General features: G+C 36.3%; 3 protein-coding genes across 4 annotated transcripts; 2 read left to right on the forward strand and 1 right to left on the reverse strand.

Moving 5' to 3' along the window:
* Nucleotides 1–556: 556 nt before the first annotated feature.
* Nucleotides 557–3,748, forward strand: LOC118058386 (uncharacterized). Its single transcript, XM_035071093.2, has 6 exons — nt 557–1,229; nt 1,326–1,475; nt 1,710–1,889; nt 2,151–2,195; nt 2,259–2,842; nt 2,915–3,748. Exons 1-6 carry the CDS (start codon nt 725–727, stop codon nt 3,575–3,577), a joined length of 2,127 nt encoding a protein of 708 aa, XP_034926984.1. The 5' UTR covers nt 557–724; the 3' UTR covers nt 3,578–3,748.
* A 2,568-nt stretch (nt 3,749–6,316) lies between these two features.
* LOC118058395 (probable transcription repressor OFP9) lies at nt 6,317–7,590 on the reverse strand. The gene has a single exon (XM_035071103.2). It carries the CDS (start codon nt 7,130–7,132, stop codon nt 6,662–6,664), a length of 471 nt encoding a protein of 156 aa, XP_034926994.1. The 5' UTR covers nt 7,133–7,590; the 3' UTR covers nt 6,317–6,661.
* A 2,323-nt stretch (nt 7,591–9,913) lies between these two features.
* LOC118058388 (pyrophosphate--fructose 6-phosphate 1-phosphotransferase subunit beta) lies at nt 9,914–15,655 on the forward strand. Of its 2 annotated transcripts, XM_035071096.2 has the most exons (16): nt 9,922–10,164; nt 10,279–10,440; nt 10,525–10,646; nt 11,058–11,111; nt 11,215–11,321; nt 11,457–11,562; nt 12,406–12,469; nt 12,867–12,955; nt 13,437–13,568; nt 13,702–13,872; nt 13,965–14,080; nt 14,255–14,366; nt 14,560–14,644; nt 14,902–14,946; nt 15,130–15,198; nt 15,336–15,655. In XM_035071096.2, exons 1-16 carry the CDS (start codon nt 9,990–9,992, stop codon nt 15,410–15,412), a joined length of 1,686 nt encoding a protein of 561 aa, XP_034926987.1. In that variant the 5' UTR covers nt 9,922–9,989; the 3' UTR covers nt 15,413–15,655. The 2 variants fall into 2 exon arrangements, with proteins under 2 accessions (XP_073264910.1, XP_034926987.1); XM_073408809.1 differs by lacking the exons at nt 14,902–14,946; nt 15,130–15,198; nt 15,336–15,655 and having other exon boundaries at nt 9,914–10,164; nt 14,505–14,636.
* Nucleotides 15,656–23,162: the final 7,507 nt, after the last annotated feature.

Consider the following 23,162-nt stretch of genomic DNA (forward strand, 5'->3'; position numbering starts at 1 on the left):
GAAACTCCTAGCAAAACTTGAACATGATTCAATAATCATATCGAAAGTTATGTATTTTTTATAAGATCAATCACTCCATACAACCCCGGTTTTTTAAGCTTAGACTTGTCCCTTCAGTCCATAAATATTTTTTCATGGCTTTCCACGTAACCTAGTTGTTCTTCAAGGCTATCCATGTAAACCAGTTGTTCCAGATCCGTAACTAGAGATCGATCATAAACACCTGCACCAATATCCTATCACAATCAAGTCCATAGCAGAAGGAATTAACGTGTCTCGGAAGGAAAAGAAGAAGAAGAAGCAAGATTCAAAGCATAAAGCAAAAGGCAAAGCCTTCAAGCTTGAATAACACATAAAGAGCGTTAAGCAGAAAAGAAAAAACTAATGGACCATACATATTATTAAAGTTGGCATTCTGATGATTACAAATCTGAAGAAGATATGAGAATTCTTGGAGAGTTTATATTCTAGTGATTAGTGCTCTGAAAAAGAAATGAGAAGTCTTGGTTTGTAACATTATCAAGAGTAAATGGACTCCGAAAGGAAAAGTGAAGAAAGTAGACGTGATTCTTTGCTTGATTATTTAAAAAGAAGGAATGTGAAACACGATGACAACCACTGATCATACTTGGTGTGTGGGATTTATATATTGCTGTATGAGGGAGAATTAATTGAACACATAAACGACTTGCTCACGCATTCCATCACAGACAAAGCCAGAGACATGGATTTCGATGAGTATCGTAAGTTTAAAGGCTTATATGAAAGTATGCGGAAGGGTGAGGAGACAGAAGTGATACGTCAATATGCAATGATGTCCGAGGAACCATCAAGCAGCATGACTGTCTGTGAAGATACAGTCCTTCATATGGCGATCAATATGGGGCATGAAAGAATTGCCAGCGAAATCTTGAAGCATCACATCAAAGATCCTGGAACAATATTGACTCGGGAGAATGTGTTCGGAGACACCATACTCCACGAAGCTGCTTCCACCAACATGACAAAACTAGTAAAGGAATTGCTGGAGAAGGAACCACTATTACTATCCATGCCTAATAAGTACGGTGAAATGCCTCTGTTTAAAGCAGCCCAATTTGGTCAACCTGAAATGTTCGAGCTTCTCGCTGGTGAAGTGAAGAATGAAGGTCCAGAGGAAGCTGAACATCATCTGTCTAGGAGCGACAAAACTACCATCCTTCACATGACTATCCTTGCCGAGTTCTTTGGTAGGAACAACTATAACTCATCCTGCATATGCTCTTATGTTTGAATGATAATAATTTTTACTAGCTATTACATTGTCAAACTATTTGTTATTGCAGATCTGGCATATATGATAGCTAAAAAGTACCCGGGCTTGGTTGCTGCAGAAGACGGAAAGGGGAAGATAGCGCTTCAGCTGCTCTCAAGTAATCCATCTGCATTCAAGAGTGGGAGCAGCTATGGTTTCCTGAAGAGTTTCATTAATTATTGTAATGCCATCTTTCCTTCTCTTTGCATACATTCTCAAGGCCATGCACATTGTAAATGAAACATGGTCATGTATACTAGGAATCGACACACACTGTCGCTGATATAAGGTAGATTAAGGAAAAAATAGAAAGTGATATTGGCATAACAAATCAATGAGATGTGCTCTCTCCCCATAACATATTAAACCAGATTATTTGTTAACTAGTTTACTGGCGTACGATGGTGATTTCTAGGTGTTCCCGATGATGATGCGGAGAGGAAAGACAGCAGTGGTGACGAAGACAGATATAAGTGTATGTTAGTTGTGGACCAAGAAGATGAGGATGGTGATAAAGCAAGAGACTCCAATCTCCCCCAAATGCTTAAAGTTTTTGTCGACTTCTTCTTTATGATAATACAAAAAATTTCTTCAGGTATGCTATGTTCTTACAACTCCATAAACATTTGCTGCAATGTATTTTGCCACATGTTTGTCCTGATGTTTTCCTACAGTGTATTTTGCCAGATAGAATTAATTTCATATATTTCTTATTCATTTTGCATGAAAAGTTGTTTGATGTTCTGAAAGGGTTTTTTATTTTTATTTTTTTTATTTTTATATATTTGTTTACAACTCAACATTTTGGTCTTATGTGTGATTATCAAATTTTGATATACAACTCCCATTTTTGCAGTTCTAAGGAAGATGAATCAATCACTATGGAGCCTTTTTCGTATAGGTGATCTCCTCCCTTCTCTCATTTTTCTCTCTTGATCTCTCTCTCATGAATGAAGTTGAACAGGTTGGCCAATGATGGAAAATATCAGGAAAGAGAAGAGAAAACATGAATCTGCTTTAAGGCTTGCCAAACTATTGATTGCAGACGACACTTCATGGGAACATATCAGCACCGAAGAAGACATAGGAAAGATAAGCTTTGTGAACCCTGCAGCAAAAGAAGAAGGAGGAGGAGGAGGAGGAGGAGGAGGAGGTGAAGCTGGCTCGGCACCAACTCCTCCATCATTGGCACAAGCCCCGGGTAAATCAAAAGCAAACAATTTAGACGGTGAAGCTGAAACCTCATTGCTATTAGCAACTAGCAATGGAATAGTAGAGATTGTTAAAGAGATACTTGATGTATATCCTCAAGCAGTTGAACATGTTAGTCGTAAGGGGCAGAACATAATGCATGTGGCTATTAAGAACCGTCAAAAAGAGATATTTAACATGGTCAAGAAGATGGAAATACCAATGACCAGGTTGCGTCGACGGATCGACAAAAATGGCTACACCTTGTTGCACCATGTTGCTGTCATGCAGTACTACAGTGGAGGAACCCTGCCTGGTCCTGCACTCCAACTACAAGAGGAACTGCATTGGTTTGATGTGAGCCATTTGTCTCTTTACATTCATTTGTCTTGAACATGTTCAATTCCATACTGATTTGATGATATGCAGCGTGTGCGGAAGATAATTCCTCCCCATTATGAAATGCACCGCAGCCGCACCAAGGATGAGAGTACTGCTCAAGAATTCTTCGAAAAAACACACGCTAAACTCCTCAAGGAAGCTCAGGAGTGGCTAAAGAGGACATCAGAGTCATGTTCTACTGTTGCTGTTCTCATTGCCACAGTTGCCTTTGCTGCTGCCTACACTGTACCAGGAGGATCCAATCAAGACACCGGTCTTCCTGTCCTCCTGCATGATCCTATTTTCTTGGTTTTCACTGTCATGGATGTTCTATCTTTGGCAAGCTCCTTGACTTCTGTTGTAATGTTCCTGTCAATCCTCACTTCCCCATTCCAGCTTCAGGATTTCCGCCACTCTCTCCCTCTAAAACTGATACTCGGTTTCTCTTTCCTCTTCTTCTCGGTCGCAGTGATGATGCTTACATTCACCGCGACCATTTTGCTCATTGTTCATTTGAAGAAACGTTGGACTACGCTTCTCATTTACACCGTTGCATTCCTTCCGGTCAGCATATTTGCTATCTTGCAGGTCCCTTTGTATTTGACATTTATGAAAGCCATGAAGATCTCAATCAATCTCATCAGGGTTCCTGTTAACTCCGTCCTTAGTTTGGTTAGGGCCACTCTGTCCTCCATTTGCAAGAGGCGTTGAGATGAATTATAAGCAGTCTTCCTACACTCTTTTCTATCATTACTGCTCCCCTATCTCTTAACCTCCCTTAAAATAACCTTCCAAGGTGTTTGTTATCTGTTTTGAGCTATCAAGCTTTATTAAAAGGGTACCTGATCTCTCTGACCGCAAGAAAGTATAAATCCTTTCCAATGGCCACTATCTCCCAATTGAATTAATATACATGCAACAATCTCAGAAAAAAACAGCAATTCACCCCTTCAAGACCCTCAATTATGCCGCTAAGAGCTGATACTTAGTTTTCATGTGTTTTTCATATAAGCTGATAGAAACCGGGCCGGGGGACTCACTACCAATGTGGCCCTTTGATTTTGCTTTCCATCTATTTGATTGCGAAGGAATAATAAGAAATTGGAGAAATTAATTTAATTTTCCAAATTGGGTTATTTTGTTTTATTTTAATTTGAGGATGGTGATGAATTAAGTGAGCTTTTACATAATTAGCTTCGCTGAACATGGAAATAATTCGCTGACAGGCAAGGAAGGACTTTACAGAATTATTACGCAGAATCAGTTCATGCAGACCAAAATAGGGTGATTAATTGGTGTGTAATGCTGCACTGTTTTCTTATAACATAATGGCTTCCGATCATCTCATTTCAATTACCCAAAACTCTAATAGGTTTTGCTCTTTCAAGTTCTGTTTGTTCACTAAGAAAAACGTCGTTGTTAGATTCCTGTATTGCGTCAATAGTTTGGCTACCTGCTTCTAATGGTGCTCTACCACTGTCTCCAATGCGTGATACTATTAGCCTTTGTTGTCCTCAAAAGACATGTCAAATTACAGAAGTTTCAAAACAATTTAAACTCATTAACTGAGAACCCCTTTGGATGCTTATAGAACATGTTCAATCATTTGCAGTTGATTCGGCGGGAGATGGTGGCAAGCGTCACCACAGAAAGCATCAAGCAGCTAGCAGCTTTGAAATCTATGGCAAGATGCAAGCTGTGTTAAATGAAATGGACAGCAGTCCAATTGCAAGTTTTTTTTTTTTTTTTTTTCAATACAAACGTAAGCGTCTGTTCTGTTGAAATCAACATTACAAGTTGATGGCGGGCTTCACATCTCTGTTCCTCTCTGTGGCTATGATGATGGTAGCATCTGGATCAACAATCATTTTGACGATATACAACAAGGAAAACTGGGCCAACGCGGCTCTTCATCCCATTTCCTGAATCAAGAGAGCACTAAGAAGCTCACTGCAGAAGGGTCTTTCGTTGGTGCAAATTCTGAACTTCGTAATTTAGCCAAAGAATGGCTAAAGACCACAGCGGAAGGCTGCTCCGTGGTGGCGGTTCTCATAGCCACCGTTGCCTTTGCTGCAGCCTACAAAGCTCCAGGAGGTTCAAATCAGAGCACTGGTGTTCCTGTCCTCCTCAACAAACCATTATTCGTATGGTTTTCACTGTAACGGACGTGCTCTCCCTTACCTTCTCTTTGACATCAGTAGTTACATTTTTCTCTATCCTCTCATCGCCATTTCGATTTAAAGATTTCAAACATACACTTCCTGATAAGTTGATGATAGGATTGATCACATTTCTCTTCCTCTCCGTGACCATGTTGATGGTAGCATTTGGAGCAACAATCATTCTTATGATATACAACAAGGAAAGTTATAATATCCACTGATTCGCACATATTCCATGAATATCCCACATATAATTATGCTACAATAAAGTCTTCACAATTTCTTCATCAATCTGTACGTGATGCTGGTCATGTACGTATCCATTAGCACCAAGTTTTTGGTTTCTGTCTGTAAACAGCTACCACCATGGATGATTACAAGTATGATGTCTATAAGAATGAGGCAATAAGTTATTGATTTTTGCATTGTAAGGATTCCAAATATTATAATGTTCTGATGAGTGTGATTGGTTATTTGTGGTCACGTTCTTTACTTGCAATAAGGGATTGCATTATTGCTAGCTGCAGGACAGTCTATGCATGTCAGGGGAGTATATGAAAGTAGACAAGATGATTGTGCTAATTGCCCTAATGCATCATTAAGGCAACTTGGCTGCTTCTACTTTACCCATCACATACATAAACAACATCACAATTTCAAGAGATAAAAAAAAACAATCAATTCAATCTAAAAATTTAAGCATTTAGATAAAATTTTAAAATATAATTTATATTATTTTTTAATACAAATCCTTAAATAAAAGCCCTTCAGGTTTGAAACTTGCACAGACTCATACTACCTTGTGCTTAATTTTTTTTATCAAATAAATGAAATTGATGAGATTCGAACTCATGACTGCTTGATCATTATCAAGACTCTGGTACTATGTCAATGAACCAATTCAATCTAAAAGCTTAAACTTTTAGATAAGATTCTAAGATATGATTTGTATTATTTTTTAACAAAAACCCTTCAATTCTTGAAATATGGGTGTAAATTTAACCAGTGATTTCTTGTTATTGGTCCTTCTTTTTTTTTTTTTTTTTTTTTTACAAGTGACAATATATCTTGCTTGAGAGTTGGTCAGATCAATATACAGAATGATGAATCTGAACTTGGCTTGCTACATTTTGCTTTAGACATGGTGAGTTCAATATACAAAATGATGAATCTAAACTTGACTAGTGACAGTATAATTTGCTTGAGAGTTGGTCAGATCAATATACAGGATGATGAATCTAAACTTGGCTAGCTATTGCAAATTCTAAATATATATAACTTTGGTGCATTGAAGAATCATTTCCAAGTGAATAATTTGCTTACATGTTCTGTTCAAATATTTATCAGCACTACAAGTTAATAACAGTTCAAGCATTAACTCCATGAAATTGATCTGCAAAAACCTAGTGCTGAATTCAACCTCCAATGACGAAATCTCTTGAAGTGAATCAAGATAAATAACCTTTTGACTATTCTGATTGAGCTTTGGATAGTACTGTTTGTTGTAGCATTACAGCATGCTTATTAACATAAGACTACTCTCTTTCTTGGCAGGACTGAACCTTCGAGTAACCATCCACCGAGAATGCTGACTAACAACACTAACATCTAAAAGATTTCACAAGATTGTCCATCAATGGCATTTACAGCATAAAAACAGATTGGTGCAAACCTCGTGGAAAACTTCCAGTATCATTCCACGATACTCTTCAGAGTTCATTGACATGTAATAATTCAACAGACTACGGAGATCTTTTGGCTCTTGTAGCCGGTTTGCCATGATCATCTCAACCATGGACTCTCTAAAATCTTCTCTTGGATCGTAAGAGCTTTTCTCCATAGCTACCATTACTATAAACTTGGTCCCGTCACTTCTCAGTCTCCTTCTTCTCTCTCTTTGTCTTGCCTCTTGCCTTTCTCTAATCATCTGGTCTAGTCTCTCTTGTACCATCGCATGTGCGAGGCTTGAGATCGATGCAAACCGATCGGGATTCGAGCTCTCAGCTTCCTCAGAAGAAGAGACACTCAGTCTGCAGCTGCAACAGAAGGCCTTGCATCCTCTTTGCTGAAGTTTTTGCTTCCTGTCTACCCTGGATGCTTTCATCCTGAACCAGGGAGCTATGAAGGAAGATTTGCACAAAAACAAAATGATTTATGCACAATTGGCAAGTGGGTCAGATCAGGCATGATTATGTCTTGAATGTAGAAAGATGTACACATAACTTATGAGATTAGTAGGTTGGTTGTCTGAGAAAGAAAAGCAAGCACATTTGGTCTGTTTATTGAGCTAGTGATTATGATGTGAACTAGACCTTTAACAATTCCCTTGATATGGCAGTGTTAGGTGGCATGCTTTTGAAAGTATGAGGTTCCAATAAGCCTATGGGATTAAATTAAGATACTGTATTAATTAAGAAAGGAAGCACTGCCTTGACAGAATTCTTGGTTGGTGTCACGTGCCTGGTACGAATCAGTTCGGGTGTACTTGCTGAATTTTCAAGGATTGAAGCGAAGGCTGTTGTTGGCATGGTGGGGAGGACTAATCATGAATTTGAAGATGATGTTAAAGTGATTATCCATTAAATTATGGGGCAAAGACATTCCTTTTGACCCACATGCTCCCCTCTTTAAAGAAGCCATCCTTGCTAGTTAAGGTAGAAAGCACCATCTCTCTCGAGTCTCAATAAAGGCTTTCAATTATTAACTGTTGGCCTAGCTTTCCTCTTCTAAAAGTTTGAAAGAACAGCTCGTTAGTAAGCTCTAGCTCCAGTCCTTTACCTAATTGTGTACATTCGTGTTCGCAGCAAGCTTTGCCCTAGGATACTGATAATGAAATAGGGAAGTGACGGTTTGGGATGGCTGACGACGTAAATGCCATGCAAGATTTATTCATGTAGCATCTAGTTGTCAGGTTATGGTAATCAAAGAGCTGCGATCCAGTTCTAGATCTGTTCTGACGATTTTTGAGGCAAAAACAGTGAACTACTTCACCACATTCTGATGACGGTGGTCCAAATGGCGATAATTAACATAATGATTATCGAGGAAGGCTGTGAGTGGATGAGAGACAAAGCACGTATTAATTCTTGAGTTTTGCTTCATAATGGAGCCAGGATTCTCCTCTGTAACCACTTCTAGATGATGAGATGAACTGAATCGATGAAGGGTTGGTGCAATCATGGAAGAAATCTTACATGGATTCTCACAGCTAGACAGGGGAATCGATCTCTTTAATGGATTCCTCCTTGTTAACAAAGATCAAATGGGAATGTTTAGCATGTGATAATCATTGTGGTACACCATGAATAACTAATCTTGCTCTCAATTAATTAATGGATATGCTTTATCTCTTTAAAGCAACTTGTTGTCATCTAAATGCTGCACACCACATGCTGGCGCAATGATTAGCACGAAGGTAATAAAGCCTAATTAATTAAGGCCATTGCCATTAAAGAAGCAGTATAGACTAATCAAATGACAACTGTTCCCTGGCCTTTCAGAACATGTAGGGCAGATAAAGGGAAGAACCAGCGACTCATAACTCATTGCAATGTCCACAAGAATGGCTACTTTTCGTCAGGTGAAGAAGGCGAGTCGGTTAGCCACTAAGCAACCTATCTCCGACCTCCGATCACTCCGTGGTCTGTATTCCAAGTACCTGAGCAGAAACTTTCATAGCCAGAGCATTTGCATCTACACTGCATAACACCAGCAAGGGAGCTTCAGTGAATGCAATGCGGCGGAGAGGAGATGAAACTGGCCTTTCCTTGGATTCTTGTTTCATTTTGCGGAACTTCCATAGCCTAAAGCATGCTACTAGCTGTCCGTTCAGCAGTGTAATAGTTTTATGTCAGCAAATTTGACTGCATTATTTCTTAGCTACTATCAAAGGTTCTTGAGGTTTAATTGGTTAGTGTTTTTGGATGCAATAGACAAACATAGCAATCGAACAATTACTTAAAAGTATTTGCTTCCACTTGAGTGAAAATAGCAAAAACAACACCCAGCACATTGTGCAATTACCTGCGCTTATCACTTTGTGTAGCAGCTTTTACTTTTAATTTCTTTTTAAAAATGTGTTTATCTTTAAAAAAATTTATTAAAATATTAAATTGGATTTTTTTTAGTTTTTTTAAAAATTAAAAAAAAATTATTTTAATATATTTTCAAACAAAATTTTTTAAAAAATATTATATATTATAATTACCAAATACATTATAAAACATAATAATACATGTATCCATGTAAAAGACAATACAGGATACCATCAACTCTTCACTCAAATTAAAAAAAAAAATACTATAATTAATAACTTTTTTTAATCTATTTTTATCATATACACAAAAACAATTACGTAATTTGCTTGGGATCATTGTGGATCATTATCCAATAAGTATCCTGGAATATCCTATAGCGTTTACAGAATACGCGCCGCCCACCAACAACAACAACACAGTGGTTAGGTACCCACAGCAAACTCAACAAAAGAATCAGAACCGTCCATTTGTACCCAATCAATTCTTACATCACGCCACGTCTAACACTCCAGTCATCCATATCTTCATAATACCCTCAAAACCGTGGGCCAGGCCGCTAATTATCGAAGTCTCTTCCCAGGGAGGAAGAGACATCTCGCAATCCCCCCCCCCCACATGGTCCCTCGATTAGGAATATTTGTTCAAATCAGTTACTCTTCTATAATATCTGTCAAATTAAGGCTTGTATTTTCCCTTCTTACACCCACCTCTATCCTTCCATGTATTTGTGGATGAAAGAAAGTCAACTAGTTAATTAGGCTTCGATTGACTACATGTCAAGACTTTAGGGACTATTTTGGGCGGAAATCCCATTGAGACCCCAGAACCAAAACAAAACGCTCTCACTCTCTCTCTCTTACAATATATATAAATAATAACAAAAAAAAACTAAAGTGAGAGTTCAGTCAGGTGTAACTGCCAAACATGGCTCCTGCCTTTGTAATTCACGGCGACTCCGCTCGGGCCAGCGGTCGCTTTGCTTCTGTTTACAGCGAAGTCCAATCCAGCCGTATCGATCACGCGCTCCCTCTACCTTCTGTCCTTAAAAACCCTTTCAAAATCGTCGACGGCACTCGTAGTTCCGCCGCCGGCAATCCTGGTCATTTTCGTCTCTCCGCACTTCCCTATTTTCACAGATTGATCAGTGTTGTGCTGATTAAACCGTTTATTAATTAATTAAATATCTGAAGTTTTGATATATTTTTTTTGGCAGATGAGATAGCGAAGCTGTTTCCGAAGCTGTTTGGGCAACCATCAGCAAAGTTGGTGCCAAACGATGTGGACACGTTGAATTCAGATCAGAAGTTGAAGATTGGTGTGGTTTTGTCCGGTGGACAAGCACCTGGTGGTCATAATGTTATTTCTGGAATCTTCGGTAAGTCATCTTATTGAACGAAATGTAGCTGTTATGGTTTGGTATCGTGGGGTTTGTGATTGGTTGGCGGTGGTGGTAGTTTAGATTATTTGCAGGATCGGGCGAAAGGAAGTATATTGTATGGGTTTAAGGGAGGTCCAGCTGGGATCATGAAGTGCAAATATGTTGAATTGAATGCCGACTATATCTATCCTTATAGAAATCAGGTAAAGTTTTCCTCTTTTCAAGTGAATGTGGGATGGTTTCGAATTGTAAGTTGGATCAATGTTTTTGTAAGTATATATTTATTGGAAATTGTTAATTTTTCAGTTATGTGGGATGGTTTTGAGTTAATAATGCACAGAGTTTAGTGATTGAGATGCTTCGAGAGTGTGTATTGGTAATTGCGATATGAGATGTAGTTAGTTTAGATGTTGGATTATTAACTGGTTCAGTGCAATTTGAAGGCTTTCCTGTGTGAAAGTTAGCTTAAACATGGGTCTCATTCTTTTCTTGTCCTGTACTTGTTTTGACTCCATTCTAATATAGTTATTGAATGTCCATCCATTTTTTTACGGGTGTACATGCAGTATTAAGTGGAAGTTTGTATCTGATTTTATTCTTGTATCTTTTTTTAGGGTGGTTTTGATATGATCTGCAGTGGAAGAGACAAAATTGAAACGCCTGAGCAGGTGACTATTTCCATACTTGTTCCCAGTGGAGACTTTTTTCTGTAGGTTTTGTGATTATTTTTTTTCTTAAGACTTGCTGAGGATTAATGGGTGTGAACTGCAGTTCAAACAAGCTGAAGAAACAGCAAAGAAACTTGACTTGGATGGGCTTCTTGTTATTGGTGGGGATGACTCAAACACAAATGCTTGCCTCCTTGCTGAAGACTTCTGGTATGCCTTGATGGAAGTTTGTTGTTGGAATATTTTTTGAATTGGTATGTTAATACTGTGGAATGAGAAGAGAACTTTTTTCAACTACCAGGAGCCCTTTTGGTATAAATTTTGTTTCCCTTATGGTTCAATCAGGGTTAAAGGTTTGAAAACTCGGGTGATGGGATGCCCAAAAACCATTGATGGTGATTTGAAATCCAAGGAGGTTCCTACCAGTTTTGGATTTGATACTGCTTGCAAGGTAAATATAAGTATTCTTTTCTATTTTAATCAAAATGTTAGTATATCAGATTTTCCCTATATTACATGTTAAAGAATGTAGTTGTTGTTGGAATTACTTGATTCTACTCTTTCATGAAGATCTGCTTAAAAATTATTTGTGATTGGATGGAAACACCATGCTTGAAGCACAAGAAATTATCTCTGTATATAAAACCTTACAGATTATTGACGATTGAGCTAAACTTGTTTATCTTTTCTTGAAAATTTATTGCTTTTAACCTTATTTGTTTCATTTTATTGACTCTCCTAAAAATGTCAATATATCGTATAGAATTTCATTATACAAATGTGAATTTCCCAAAGCTCGACACTTTATTTATAGATTGTAGAATCTCAATTTTGTTATTTATGGTCTTCACCTGTATATATATTTGCATGTGCACACGTGTGCAGTATATATTTACACACACATATGTGCCTCTGTGTGTGTGTGCAGGGGTAGTCTTTGCTCTTGCCTTTAACACTTGCTTGGCCTACCATGCCTGAGTTGTTCCATTTCATGGATGTTTATTTTGCGCACTCAACAGTGAAGTCCCTGCTGAATCGATATTATTGCTTGTATGCAATTTGTATTTCTGATTAACTACTTTTGGAGTTTTCAATCTTATCCTTCCCATGCCATGCTGCAAGTCTTTTCAGTTTGATTCTAATAGCGTGTACAGTCAACTTATTTTGTCTGTGTTCTCAATAATGCTGTCATGGGATGAAGTCACAACCAATCGTAATGCCATTGGTAGTTAGATATCCTTTTTGTCACTAACTTAATGTTATAGAACATTGATAATATTCTTGGTGCATGCAGATATATTCAGAAATGATTGGAAATGTCATGATTGATGCTCGATCAACTGGAAAATATTATCATTGTAAGTTAATACATAATTTTTCTCCAAATAATCTGTTTTCTCTGTTAATGAATTTGAAGTGAAGATGATATTAAGGTTAGCTAATTGTGTTCGATTTTCCTTCCATATAGTATTGTGCAGATGGCAATTTAAACTGTGCTTTCATGTTCTTTCACCAAATACCTGTGCTTGAACTGGCTCTAACTTCTGTATTTTCCACGTTGTCACTTTGTTGTATTTATTCCTGAAATCTTTAGTTTCTCATGCAACCACACAGCTTAAACTACCTGTGTCAAATTGAGTTCAATATGCTATAATGAATTTGCTTTCTCCATACTATCTTGAATGTACACAGGCATATTATACATATTAACAATTATTGAAAGTAATGATTACTCTTAATTTGTGCTTGCTGCAGTTGTCCGGCTTATGGGACGTGCAGCTTCACACATTACATTGGAGTGTGCCTTGCAAACTCATCCAAACATCACCATCATTGGAGAAGAGGTACTTCTGTTAATTTGTTTCTTCAGTTTCAATTATTTTATTGGTTGAGTTTGCTTACTGGTAATTTATCAGTGCATCATGTGTTTTGCATCTCTGTGAAAAAACCTCTGTTCCATAGTTGGTGATTGCTTTGGACTCTGACAAGTTTCAAGTACCTTGTATCCTTCTTTTGCTGCATGTAATTATGGTCTCCATTTTATGTTAGCTGACTTGTCCAAACTGATCCTTTGACCTAACCTCATTAGTAATTAATGCTCAAGTTGATATGGGAAAGTTGAGGTTATTTTGACTTTTGATTGCAAAGCTTAGTAATTGATTGGCCCCTGCAATGGGCTGTCAAATGAGAGTGCTCACTTTGATAGATATGAATTTTTAAAAGTTCTCAGGAAAAATCATTTTGGTGGTATCTGCAGTTCAGTTATTTTCATTTGAAGAAAAGCTTCCCATATACATTCTCTTACCCTGTTTTATCTTGTTGCAGGTTGCTGCAAAGCAGCTGACACTGAAAAATGTTACAGATTACATAGTTGATATAATCTGTAAACGTTCTGATCTTGGATATAACTATGGCGTGATTCTTGTTCCTGAAGGTTTAATTGATTTCATTCCTGAGGTAGGTTACTTCTTTTGTAACTTTAGTGGCACTGCTCCTATTTTTTATTTTTATTTTATCTTAATGTGATGTTCATTTTTCAATCTACAGCTATCTATTGAAGTGGCAATGTTTATTGGGTGTTTCTTTTCAGGTTCAGTACCTTATAGCTGAACTAAATGAGATTTTGGCACATGATGTGGTAGATGAAGACGGGCTGTGGAAAAAGAAACTTACAAATCAATCCCTGCAGCTTTTTGAATTTTTGCCACCAGCAATTCAAGAACAATTGATGCTTGAAAGAGATCCACATGGAAATGTCCAGGTATTTATTATATGTCCCATTTTATGTCTGTTTTTCACCATTTGAATTAAGCTGGCATCATTATTCATTCATATCTTTGTTTTTACCTTAAGGTTGCCAAAATTGAGACAGAGAAAATGCTTATTCAAATGGTTGAGACTGAGTTGGAGAAGAGGAAGCAGATAGGTCAATACAATTGCATTTTCAAAGGACAGTCCCACTTCTTCGGGTAATTATCTCTATTAACTACAAATCTATTCTCCATTTTGAGTCAGTATTTTCTAGGTCTGATATTACATGATCTGTTTGGAAAAATCATTTGACATTGTTCCTATCCTGGAATGTAATGAAAAAATTAGTGTAGGATTAGTTATAGATTTCCTGATATTTGGATTGTACTTAGGTATGAAGGAAGATGTGGTTTGCCAACAAACTTTGATGCTACATACTGCTATGCTTTGGGCTATGGTGCTGGAGCTCTCCTTCATAGTGGAAAAACTGGGCTGATATCATCGGTGAGTGATTCTACATTTGTAACATTGTTTATTTGCTTCTTTCTTCTTTCTTCTTCCTTCTTCCTTCTCCTTCTAGTTTTATTTTGTCTTTTTTGAGTGCTATAAGACTACTAAAAACTTGTGCTGTTTTTGCAACAGGAAAGTTCTGGCACTGCTGAATTAATATTTTAATTTAATATTGTTACGTCTCCAGGTTGGGAATTTGGGCGCTCCTGTTGCAGAATGGACTGTTGGTGGGACTGCGTTGACTTCTTTGATGGACGTAGAGAGGAGACATGGTATTCTCCTGTTCTTTAGCATTTTTTGTACAGTCGTGTTTGTGTTGACCATGGCACATTCATTTCCTGGTTGGAATATACAAATCAAGTCATGGGTTAAAGTATTCTGCATTAGGACCTTGGGTTATTGAGATCTAATATAAGCTTCAAAAAGTTCACAGAACTTTTAGTTGACCAATCTAGGGACATTTTGGAGTTCCCTGTCTTTTTCATGATAAAAAGGTTATCAAATTTATATACATTTATTCTTTTTTCAGGTAAATTCAAGCCTGTGATCAAGAAGGCAATGGTGGAACTCGAAGGTGTAAACTCTTTTCTATTCACTCTCCTCTCCTAAATCGTTTAATACATAGTGCCATCTCACTTCTGATAGTAACTATGACCTCTGTATCATTCATTATAAATGGCTTCTGCACTGATCACTAACATGGATTCAAACTAGAAACTTGTTCAGCAAATTTTACATGCTATCAATGAGATTTCAGGTGGTCCTTTCAAAAAATTTGAATCCCTGAAGAATGAGTGGGCAATCAATAATCGCTACATTAGTCCTGGTGAGTCATAAATTTACCAAACAGTATCCTTTATTTGGCCATCTTGATAGGAGTTTTAATACACTTTAATCCTTGTAAAACATGCACTTTATATCATCATCCTTTGTGATTGATTATCTGTTTTGATTGAATCTCAGGTCCCATCCAATTCACAGGCCCAGGATCAGATGCCATTAGTCACACTTTACGACTGGAATTGGGAGCTCATGCTTAGGCATATGGATAGATGCAAATTAATGTTCTTCAAGGGCTGAAAAGTTTCCTGGACATGCATGAGATCCTCTTTTCGTTTTCTTGGTTTTTGATGCTGTTATCTGAGTTAGAGTTGTGGATTTTGTATGTGTTTTTATTGGATGATGGTCCTTGGAAAACTCGGTTCTACATCCATCGACTGCACTTGTAAAATATGAAGCTTGTGATATTGTCTTTTCTCACTAAAATTATAGTTTTAAAGAAATGTTTCTTGGAAAAAGAAATAGGCTACCAGTCCCAGCCTGTTCCATTGAAGAAACACATTCATTTAAGATCCAGTACTTGAACCCATCAAGTCGAAAGAAGCAGCAGAAGAATCAAACTTGTTAGACCAGCAGGACAAGATTTGATTTCGAGTAGAGCAAGTTAATTATAGTCCGTGGACTTGTGTTTGGGTCCCCACTATGATAAAAGTAGCAAGCATCTACTCCGCTCTGGATAGAGAAGGAAAGATCATTGCAGAACTGTCTTCATTCCCTCTGGCTGTGTGTGATTCTGGCAGCGGCGTTCACTTTGAAACAGGCCAAAAAGGATTTTGATCACTTTTTTTCTTATTTTTTTTTCAATCAAGACAGAAAACAAAGCATCCCAAAAAGGATTTGGAGCTCTTCTCTAACAAACAGAGCATCCATTTTCTTTGCCTTTTTCTCGTTCTTTTTTTATGCTTTCACGTCCAGAATTTCCATGAATCACATGCCCTGTTTATTTGGCTTTTTAGATCCCTCTTCACACGTTATTGGAAAATGTCTAACCTTTATGGAGCTTGGCATGCTTCTCCATCCACCTTTTCCTTTTTATTTATGTTTTTATAAAGATGAACTTTTTCCCTTTTGTACGGCTTCTTTTTTGTATTCCGGTAGTCTTTCAGGGTGGTAATATTATATTTCGCAATTGATCTTCGCCATCTTGACTAGCAATTAATAATAATCTTGGATGTTCCCCACGTTATTATCAACAACAAATCTTGAGATAGATCATAAAAAATAATTTTTTTTTTATGTAAGAACATAAATTTTCAAACAGTTTACCTGCTTAAAACCCCTTTTGAGAATGGATTTAGTCTTGGTGTATGAATATCGGTAGATGAACTGTGATAAAAGAAAAACACTAGCTGGACTGATAAGGAATTCATTATTATACACATATGATGCAAGTGATCTGCTTCAATAGAGGAGAGTTGTATATCTTCTCTACTCTTAACCACCAAGCACCATGGCTCATTCATGACCTTCTCCCATGCAATAATGGTTCACAACAAGGTGCAAGAACCGCTCATTGCATGTGAAACCAAAGAGAATAGTTGCAAATTTGGTGTCCTTTACAACATCTTGAAGTGGGTAAGCATCGCATCACATCACATCACAGCCACCCAAAAAGGAAGTGTGTGTGTGTATTGTTCATCGGATGGTGATGAAAAAACAAGATGGAACTTGGAAGGAAGAGGAAGGTGGTATAATATATAATAGAGGTTAAAGAACTCCTTTTTACAGTGACAAGAACCAAAAGCAATCGAAAGTCAAGAGTGTGATCATCGAGGGAGGGACAGAGAAGAAATGAAGTGAAACCCAAGGTCTTGTGCTACGAGCCACATGGTGTGTGACTCCAAACCAAACATTTAGTCATCACCATTACCTATGTCCCCATAATCATGCTCGTGTGTAGCTTTCGTTCTAGCTTCACACTTTCATCAATGGCTATGGCTATGTTACTTTTTCCAACGCTTGAGACATAAAGGCTAAAGCCATGGCACAGGTTCATGGGACCACCCAAATTCTAGCAGTGACTGTAACTTCATGCTATGGCTCGAGGAGGTTATTAATGGTGGTATCATTTTACCCTCACCAACACCACCTACTCAGCTGCCTCTGTTATTATTCTTCCAACCTCCATGAATTAACTGTGATTGTAATTTGTAACAGCCATAATTCCTCCATTTTGTAACCATTAAACACCCAAAACATATCCGTTGCTGCTGCTATTCCTTTAAATGGTAGCAGCAGTGCTTCTGTGACTGGCTTTTTCTTTTCCTTTTTTCTGATTCATTGAAACGGCTTTTACGTAGTAGGCCAAATTGTTGAAAACTTCCTAGATTTAGTAAGAAAGTAAATGCCCTTTCAACAGAGAAATCTTTGATTTTTCACCTTTAAATAATATGATTTTTAAAAAATACCCTTCTATCAGGGTTTTATTGAAAAATTGATGAAAAAAACTCTAAAAAATTCCTTCTAACTCCTCTCTTTTACTCTTATTATGGGAGAAATAGCAAAATAGAAAAAGAAATACTCAAATCTCTTTTTAATTAAACTTGATCATCGACAACAACTATCCAGATCAATTTTTTTTTCTATAAGGAGTTGTATAGAAATAGAGAGGAATTGAGAGGGTTTTCATGGGATTTTCTGCAAATTTATTTTATTTAAAAGTAAATTCAAAAAATTTATATTGTTTAGCATAAAAAATCAATAACTTTTTTTACTAAATCTAGAAAAGGTCTGGACTTGTGTGACTTTTTTTTTTTTTTAACTAAATTGATAAAATGTCATTTGTCTCAAATTTTTTTTTTAACAAAATCAAATAATGTATCGTCTACTGAGGCAAATTAACAACACATCGTGTGCAATTGTCTAGATTCTAGGCATTGTAGTGGTCGAAAAATCAAGGCTTTAAGTTTTTTATTCAAAAACTTGTTTTTTCAATTTATTTTTGATCCAAAACATTTTAGGAAGTGTGATAAACCTATTAATAACCTAAAAAACCCAAAAAAATTGTTCCGAAAACTGAAATCAACTAAAAAAAAAAAGTATGACCAAGCTCAGATCTATTTTTTCATGAACTTTAAAGGTAAAAAAAAATAATATAATATGAACTTTTTTGATAAAAAAGAACTTTACACAAATTTTGATATTTGTTGTGGCCTAAATTGTTTTCACCTGAAATCTGGTGATATTTTTTTTTCCTCTCTTAATTAGGAATTAAAAAATAATAAAATAAATTTTTATATAAAAAATAAATTTAAAAAATAGTAAAATACTTAATTTACATAATTTTTGAAGTTCGAGAATAAAAGTGTTTTTGATTTAGATGCGGAAATGAGAATTCATGAAGTACAGGAATATCCGAGAACCCATGAAAGGGCTGCGTATAATCAGACAAAGAGATCCTCTTGCACAGTACTCACTTTGTAGTTTCTAGTTCTAGGGCATCATAATTCAAATGTCAAGTGTTTTGTGTCCTTGTAAAATCAAGGATCATGGTGTCTCTGACTACCTTAAGGTTTTTCAATATCATCATAATTTCTTTTTCTAAACATTCCTTAATTTGCATTATTGTGTTGCTTTATATATATATATATATATATATATATATATATATATATATATATATATATATGTAATATCCCCTTTCCACCGGCTTTTTAAGGTTCGTTCTTGTCAACTTTCTCATCTAAAATCTGATTCTTACTGGACAAGCATGAGTGCAGGGATTGCATGAATTAATTTTATACAAGATATGAAAGTCTGTAACTTGACAAAAAAAAAAAAAAAACAGGAATACTGATTAAAGTGTGTTTCCAAATATTTTTTTAAAATATATTAATGTATTAATGTTAAAAATAAAAACAAAACTTAATTTAGTATATTAAATTAAGTTTTATTTTTATTTTTAACATCAATATATTAAAATTATTTTAAAGTATCTAAGTAACATAAATTTAATGTTTTTTCAATAAAAAAAAACATTTTAAAAAACAGTTTCAACGATAAAAACAACCACTAAGAAGATTTGTTATTCATGTTTTAAATCCAGTCATAAATATAAAAGCAAAAAATATTTTCTGATGAATGTATTTGTCACCAAACAAAACTAAATGGAAAAAGAAATTAGTCTTGATACATTAAATCTGACCAAATAATATATATATCGTTATCAATAAAACAAAACAAAAACGTTTTCCCCTTTTTGTAATCTCTCCTGATCTGAAGCTAGTTTAAACTTGTTGATGATTGAACAGGGTGTCAAGAGATTGCGTACCAAATAATGGCCACACCCCACATGATGCACTCTGCCTTTTTGTAGGTTTTTGCTATGTGCTTTTGGGATGCTACTGATCATGCACTAGCTGCAGATCCTACTCCTTCAAACATTCAATAATGCAAATTAACACCAGGAGCCATTAACTGGAAAAGTCTTGGGTGATCTTCAATAGGATATTGAAGCTGGATCTTTTTCTCGTCTGTTCATCACTCGGGATACCCTTTATCGCTATCCCAGCATTTATAAGTACATTCTTGATCTTAAGCATGCATCCCTTTGACATTTTCTGTAGGGTATCCTCCTCGGTGCTTCCGGTATTGCCTTTCTGTTGTGTTTTTAATTTTATGTGCTATTTATCTATCTAGACCATGACAGAGAGATCTGAATTAATGGATGTCGACTGCTTCTTTGCATGCGCATGGAGTGTAAGGAGTTCAATATCACGAGATCGAGAGGAAAGCATACCGGCCGGCCGGTGATCAATGCAAGAAACAATTGATTGGTAGTGACTAAAACGTGAAAGGGAATTACAAGTGAGCAGACGATCATTGATTAGGGCAACGAGGCATTACAGGGCTAAAACAAACAGCTACCTACAAAAAGCCATGGGGCAGTTGCTATCAAGATTTGAAGAATGAGAGAAGGGAGGGGTATGTTCTAGGAGAGTGGATCGGAGGGACCCAAAAGGGTTAATGAAATAGTGTTTGTTCTTGCATGCACATGGCTCATCATGTACCCTACAAATAAACGCCATTAACAATATATAAAACTCATCTCTGCCACGCATAATTCTCTTCTCTTATCATCCTCTCTTGCTAGCTAGATTCCCAAGCGTCCGACGTCCCACCAAATATTCACCATCACTGCTAGTAGCTCACAGCCAACCACTTACCCATCGTCCCTTTGTTTCCCAAGGGTCCACTCTTGTTGTCGCCTTGTAAACCCCCGTTTTTCTTCCTCCCTTCCCTTTGATTCTCAGCAATATTTTCATGATGCAACCGTGTGATGGATTATAATTTTTATACCTTTGACTTTATTTTATATATCTCTCCATCACATGGTTCAAATCCTTTGTTGATATTTTGTGGAACCCATCATGACATGAATCATTGTCATTTTCACTGATCTTTAGCTAGATATATATGTATTATTGTAAAGAAGATAAGACATGGTATGTTAATCAATTATTTATTATGCGCACTTGGAAATTGCATCGGGTTCTGTTTGGTAATGTGATTCATCCTGTTTATTAAAGTGTTTTTCAAATTGTTTTTTGCTTGAAAAAATATTAAATTAATATTTTTTTAAGTATTTTGGATGATTTTGATATGCTGATATTAAAAATAAAAATCTAAAATAATATTAATATATTTTTAATTGAAAATCAATTTTACAAAAAAAAAAAAAAAAAACTTAACATCCTGCTACTAAACAAACACAAAGGGACGACGTTTCACTCACTTCCAAATCTTTTTTTTTTTTTTTTTATAATAATAGTGGAGGTGTCTCACTTTCAAATCCATGTATATATTGATACACTTGTGGTAGAAATTAAGATCGTGAAAATTTGTCCATTTCGCAAGGCATCGCTCGTACCATCTTGGAGGTTTCTGTGTGAAAAAAGATGAGACAATTCATAGCTCATGCAATTATCTAAACGTTAATGATAGCGCACATACATATATTCAATTCAAGACTTGAAGCCCTAATGTTGGTGGGTACGTGGTAATCATCGATCTTAGACATATTGTGTCCTGATTCATTTATATTTAATTGATGTGCAATTAATTAATTATATATTGTAACCTTAAACCTAATACATATTGAAGTTGAGAGAGTGGTGCCCATTAATTTGCATGTATGGCCATGGCATGATGGAGATTGTTAGGATATATATGGCCTCGGCCAGCTAGCGTATCCTCCATCCCAAGGACTTCTGAGTTGAGCCTGAAGAGACTTGGTGAGGTATTTATTGCTATAATTTATTGTCATTTCTTTTACGGGAAATTATTCTCAATTCCTAAATCACTTTTTTTTATATATAAAAAAAAACTATTAAAATATTCATTTCTTCAAGTACTTTTCAATAAATCTCACACACACATGCATGTATATGTATATATATTAAAATATTTAAACAAGCAAAGAAATAGGTAGGAAAGAGGGAGTAGGGAGTAAATTCTCATCATCCCATGCATAGAAAAGGCATCCACTTTGGCAAAGGGTGTTTTCAATCGAATGATTGATTATATTCTCCCGCTTTAGACTTTTCAATGCATTGAATGGTTGAGATTTGCTGGTGGTTTTATGGAACAGGGTGGGTCCACTCCCGTTACTGCCACGGTGTTAATTTTATCGTCTTCCACAAAGCAATTGATGATGATCATCACGCACGTTATTACTTCTTAAAAGGAGAAGGGACCATTAGCAATATCCTCCATAAGAGGCCACCCTGTTCGCTTGGCTGCTACAGAAACTGTCACCTAACACCGCCTTTCGAAATCTCCTCGAACCCACCTCGTCTCATCTCCCACAAACAAGAAACCCTAATCAAAGATCCGTTTAACAATGCATTTGGACAGGTTTAAGATGCAACTACGTACATACATTGAAGAACTAATACTTCTTTTCAAAAATTAATTATAGATAATCTAAACAAAATATACCTCTAACTATGGACAATCCAGTTCCACGAGTGCTTCAAGAATCAAGCTCGATAAATTTTTGGTCATCTAGGCAAAGGAAAGTGGAGCAGGGATATACGTACATATATATTTATATATATATATATATTGGACCTCCACTAAAATAAACTATGGAGAAAGAAGCGAACCTAGTAAAACATTCTGTGTGTACATACAAGAGGAGATCGAAACTGCAGAACCCTCACTTATATGAATAGGCGGCATGGATATATGAATCTAACATGGGCCCCCTCATATGGATTATCCCCACTTAATTGCCATGACTTGACATCACTCTCCCATTACTATGTAGGGCCCCCCTTCCGTCTTGAGGTCAACCCCCACTCTTGTCATTAAATTACCCCCCCTCCCTTTCTCGTAGGGTATGTATATATTATCATAACCATCTCCAAAAAGCTCCAAGATTCAAGTATCCCATGGCTCAGATTCCTCGATGGGTTTGTTTTTGTGTGTTTCTTACTATGGTGTTGTTTTTTAATTGAAATTCAGCTCAAATCCTTGCATGTGCCCTTTCAAGTGAAAATGACAATACGAAGGCTAAAAAAACAATGGAACAACACCCTTTTTTATTCCAAAATGAAAAGCAATCAAAGATAATTATGGATATCTTCGTTTAATTGGAGTGGAAAAAATGAGTGTATACGATGATGATAATCATGACCTCTCATGAGATAATCCACAGTTGTTATGATCTTGACAGAAGTTGTCAACCGACATGTTTCACTAGCAAATAGCTAAGCTGCAGATACATAAAACCTTGTTACTATCTTATAATCCATGCATCTTTCAACATGATGAAGAAGGTGCGTGTGTAGATTTGATGTAGCCATCATCTTCCCAATTGATCATATCTAAGATCATTAACACTCAAGTTCAAAGAAATTATTGTGAAAGAGAGATTTTTTATGATGTACATTAGGTTTTTGAAAATCTTATCGTTGAAAAAGGGTACTGGTATATATTCCCTTCTCC

The sequence above is a fragment of the Populus alba genome, chromosome 4 (genome assembly GCF_005239225.2).
Source record: "Populus alba chromosome 4, ASM523922v2, whole genome shotgun sequence".
NCBI classification, from domain to species: Eukaryota; Viridiplantae; Streptophyta; class Magnoliopsida; order Malpighiales; family Salicaceae; genus Populus; species Populus alba.